Source organism: Meriones unguiculatus, chromosome 3 (assembly GCF_030254825.1).
Source record: "Meriones unguiculatus strain TT.TT164.6M chromosome 3, Bangor_MerUng_6.1, whole genome shotgun sequence".
NCBI classification, from domain to species: Eukaryota; Metazoa; Chordata; class Mammalia; order Rodentia; family Muridae; genus Meriones; species Meriones unguiculatus.
Genome location: NC_083351.1, coordinates 83,899,705 through 83,904,319, shown reverse-complemented (window position 1 = coordinate 83,904,319; position 4,615 = coordinate 83,899,705). Strand labels below are relative to the sequence as shown.

At 46.3% G+C, this 4,615-nt stretch overlaps 1 protein-coding gene across 1 annotated transcript; it reads left to right on the top strand.

Moving 5' to 3' along the window:
- The first annotated feature begins 1,296 nt into the window (after positions 1-1,296).
- On the top strand, positions 1,297-2,009 carry Sf3b5 (splicing factor 3b subunit 5). Its single transcript, XM_021662173.2, has one exon. The coding sequence runs from the start codon at positions 1,463-1,465 to the stop codon at positions 1,721-1,723; it is 261 nt and encodes an 86-aa protein (XP_021517848.1). The 5' UTR covers positions 1,297-1,462; the 3' UTR covers positions 1,724-2,009.
- The last annotated feature ends 2,606 nt before the right edge of the window (positions 2,010-4,615 follow it).

The window sequence follows — 4,615 nt, the reverse complement described above, 5'->3', positions numbered from 1 at the left end:
GGGGAAAAGGAAGCCGGACACAGCCACTTGACCTCTAACATGGTACTTCAAAGTCTGAAGCAGGTGCGGAGAATTTGAGGCCTTGTCCCAAAGTACAAACAGTAACAGAAGGCAAGGTGCAGTATGGCTGGAGTGTGAACCCACAAGGATGCCTTATAGCCTATATTTTAGGGATAAAATGTTTATTATGTTGTTTTGGGTGGTATTTGGTTGGCTGGTTTTTTGAGACAGTGTTTCTCTGTGTAGCCCTGACTGTCCTGGAACTAGCTCTGTAGCTCAGGCTGCCCTCAAACTCAGATATCTACCTGCCTCTGCCTCCTTAGTGCTGGGATTACAGGTGTGCACCACCACTGCTTGGCAAAATGCCTATTATGACAAAATTGAAACAGAAGGATAAATAGTGGATATAGCAACACACACCTGTAATCTCAGCATTCAGGAGGTAAAGGCTGGAGGATTGCTGTAAGCTCAAAGCCAGTCTCAAAACAAGCAACAACAAACAAACAAAACCCCAAATTACTGTATTCTCAAATAGTCTCCAATTGTCCTTCTCTTTGGCTATGATTGCTCTTGGCCCATTCTTCAAGTGGTCTTTTTGAGGGTACAGTCACCATCAGAATATATGAGTATCCATAAAGGATGTCATAAAAGCAGAACATAATCTTTCCCTCAAGAAGAAGTGTGTAACCCCTAACTTGAACATAAGGCTCGAATTAGGCAGAAAAACACAATGTGCAAAGGAAAGAAAGGTTGCTTGTCTTGAGCCACAACTGACTTCAAAGAAATGCTTGCGAGCGGCCTTGGATGAAGTGGGTGAGGAACTGTAGCTTGATGTGGAAGCCCCCATGGGAAACGATTGGTGCTGACACTGATCACCAAGCTTTCCCCAGTACCCAAATCTTAAGGGACAAAGCTGGGACCAAGGGCGGAACAGGCCGCAGCGTTAGCTTCTAGGTACAAGAGTTAGTTTTCTTGGTCGCTTGTAGCCATAACCTTCTTGGATTTCCCCATCTTTGTAGCCCGGAGCCGTTGTGTGGTACTTCTAGGCCGTTGGACACTGTCGTACATAAACCAGGCAAACAATCGAAACAAAACAAAACAAAACAAAACAAAGCAAACCAAACCAAACCCAAACTCATTGGACTACAAGTCCCAGAATGCAACACTCAATTCGGACGTGATCACCCAAGAGCCACTAAGTGGACCGTCATACAACGCTCTACGAAGTAGGCGGGCTCTATAAGGAGACGTACCCGTGTTTCCTAGGCAACTCCAATCCCGCAATAGAATGCACTTCCGCTTCCGTCTAGGCGTAGAGCCTCTACTCATGCGTCGTTCTCCAGTGCCAGCAGGAATACAGGCTTCTTTTGGCGGCAGCGGCGCCGGAGCTTCTCTCCTTTGAACGCTGAGAGGGAGCTCGTGGTCTGCGGTCTGATCTCGAAGCCCAGAGCAAAGCGGCGAGATGACGGACCGATACACCATCCACAGCCAGCTGGAGCACCTGCAGTCCAAGTACATCGGCACGGGCCACGCCGACACCACCAAGTGGGAATGGCTTGTGAACCAGCACCGGGACTCCTACTGCTCCTACATGGGTCACTTCGACCTCCTCAACTACTTCGCCATTGCCGAGAATGAGAGCAAAGCGCGCGTACGCTTCAACCTGATGGAGAAAATGCTGCAGCCCAGCGGGCCGCCGGCGGACAAGCCCGAGGAGAACTGAGGCGAGCGTCCCCGAGTCTTCCCCTTCTGCCAGCAGTGGGAGCTTCCTTGCTCCTGCTTCTCCACCATTCTGCGTTGGGTTCCTCGCCTGACCTGCTTACCCAGGGACGATTCCGAACAAGTCGTCGAGAGACTGTCGTGTTTCCCGGGGAACTGCGCGGAAGGAGCGATCCCTGCCAGCGAGGGAGAAGACTGCACGGGAGACATGGCGCATTTCGAGTCTGTTTTTCGATAGTTGTTTGTCGTTTTTGCATTTTTTAAATATAAAGTTTAGTATTTGAGCTGTCTTTTGGTGTGGATTGCTGTGTTCCTTGGGAGAGTATCAAAAGGAAATAGGTGCGGAAGCACAGGGCAAGCGCTCCTTGCCGAGTCCTTAAGACTGTCACACACGATTTTATGACATGCCCTTACCTCGATTTTTTTTTTTCTTGCTTACAGTGTGTCAGGTCCCAAAGAAACCTTCAGACATCGAGCTTTTCCACATCCCTTTCCCACCCATTTCTAAAGTCTTTGCTGTCATTGACCTCATTTCCCTTTATGTTTCATTCCCCTTTTTCTTGCTAATCAGTCTATGTGTCTTCAGAAATGAAAACTTTTTTTTTTTTTTTAACTCATTCAATGTTCACCAAAGCGTTTTCCAAAGGTTTGGGGCATACATAATGCCAGTTTGGAGGGAGATAGGCCATTCTAGTCATAAGGGTTAGAAGATGCGGGGAGATGGGGCTGCTTGAAGAGTTTACAATTTTCAATACTATTCGTAAACCACATTCCTGAGATAATGACATTTGAGCAAAGACTCAAGTCCAATAGCTGTTCAAAGCAGGAGAAGTTTCCGTCTAACAAGGCCTCCAGTGCAGTGGGCCCTAAGAGCAGCACTGAACAGCAGTGTGTTTGATTTACTGAAGGAAGATAAAAACCCCTTTGAGTCACCGGTGTGATGCTTCACACCTTTAATCCCAGCACCCAGGAGGCAGAAGCTGGGGGAATCTCGAGTCCAAGATCACTACAAAATAGCCATAAGGGTGTGGTGGTACACATCTTTAATCCCAGTGCTCTCTGGCAGAGGCAGGAGGAGCTCAAGTTTCAGGCCAGCTTGGTCAACAAATCAAATTTCAGGGCTGCCACGGCTTCACAGAGAAATCTTGTCTTGAACTACCCGAACCCCACCCTCAAAAGCAAAATGGCTTTAAGGGTGAGCAATAGAAAGCACCGGGGTCAAGAGAACGAGGATGCTGATTGACAACAGCAAGTTTTTATTTGGGTTATAGTTGTTGGCATTCAGAGATGGGAAAACTAAATACATTTTTAATAATTTATTTAAAAATAACAGTAATCGAGCTGATGGTGGTGGTGCATGCCTGTAACCCCAGCATTCTGAGAGGCAGAGGCAGGCAGACTGCTGAGTTCAAGGCCAGCCTATTCAACATAGCTCAGGACAGCCAGGGCTATTAGGGAGACCCTATTTCAAACAAAAGTAACAGGATTTCAGGATTGCTGGCTCTGAGGTAAGAATTTTTGCTGCAGATGGGAACCTGAGCTGAAATTCCCACTACCAGTGTAAAAACCCAGGAATAGCTCTATGGGCATACAGCCTCAGCACTGTGGAGAGTTGAGAAAAAAAGGATAGTTGCGGCTTGCTGCCTGCCTTTTTAGCTCCCGGTTCAGAAAGAGATCCTGTCTCAAAATAAGGGGAGGGAGAGAAGACACTGCTCTTCCAGAGGTCCTGAGTTCCATTACCAGCAACCACGTGGTGGCTCACAACCATCTATACTGGGGTCTGATGCCCTCTTCTGGCATGCAGTGTATGTACAGATAGAGCATTCATACAGGTGAAATAAAGAAAATAAGGGGAGGATGGGGTGGAGATGGTTGCATGGTTAAGAACTAGCTGTCCTTCAGAGCACCCTCCCTCTTTCAGCACCTACATGGCGGCTCACAGCTGTCTGTAACCCCAGTCCAGTGGATCCACTAACATTTCTGAAACCTGCGGACATCAGGCAAAAGTGCTGCACATATACGCAGGAAAATGTGTGTGCGTGTTTATGTGTGTAAAATAAAATCTTAAAAGAAAGAAAAGAGAATGAAACTTCCCTGTGCAATAGACGGAAACCACCTGAAAAGCACAACCAATCAAAATGTGGAGTTATGGAGCCCAATCCTAACCCACACACCTACCCCTGTCCTCTGAGGCTCAGGGAACATTTCCGAAGAGGGGACAGCAATACTGTAAATCCCAGAGGATCCTAGAGTGTGCTGTGAGAGGGTCTCCTAGGAATGTCAGAAAGTCTCACCAGCATGGCAGCCTAAAGATGAACCGAACAACCACAATAAACATGCTGAAGCAGACACGGAAAGCTCAAAGCCTCAGCCCTACACAAAGAACTGCAGGCAATTAAGCGATGCTGAGGGGGAGCAGTAGTGTTCCCCAGGAAACTGCACACCAGTTGGCTATCCAGTGCCAGTGGTCAGTTTGAAAAAATTCATAGAAGTCACATTACAGTGACTGAGGAAGTTATTTTTGTGTATTTAGGATACAAACACACATACATATGTATGTATGTAACAACAATTAATGGGAAATGGATTTGAAAGAGAGCAAGAAGGAATATAAGGGCGGATTTGGAGGGAGGAAAGGGAAAGAGGAAATAATATAATATTATAATCTCAAAAAAAAAAGTAAAATGAAACAAAAACTAAGAGGAGAATTATGGAGTAAAACAATGGACATCTTCCTCTGGCATCGTATGTGCATGAATCCACACATGCGCATACACCACACACGAATAGTGCAACACTGAATGATACATTTTAATGAAAAAATAACAGGTTAGTGAAAACAATTGCTTTTAAAACACACTTTTGCATGTCTTCAGTACCTCACTTTAATAGAAGC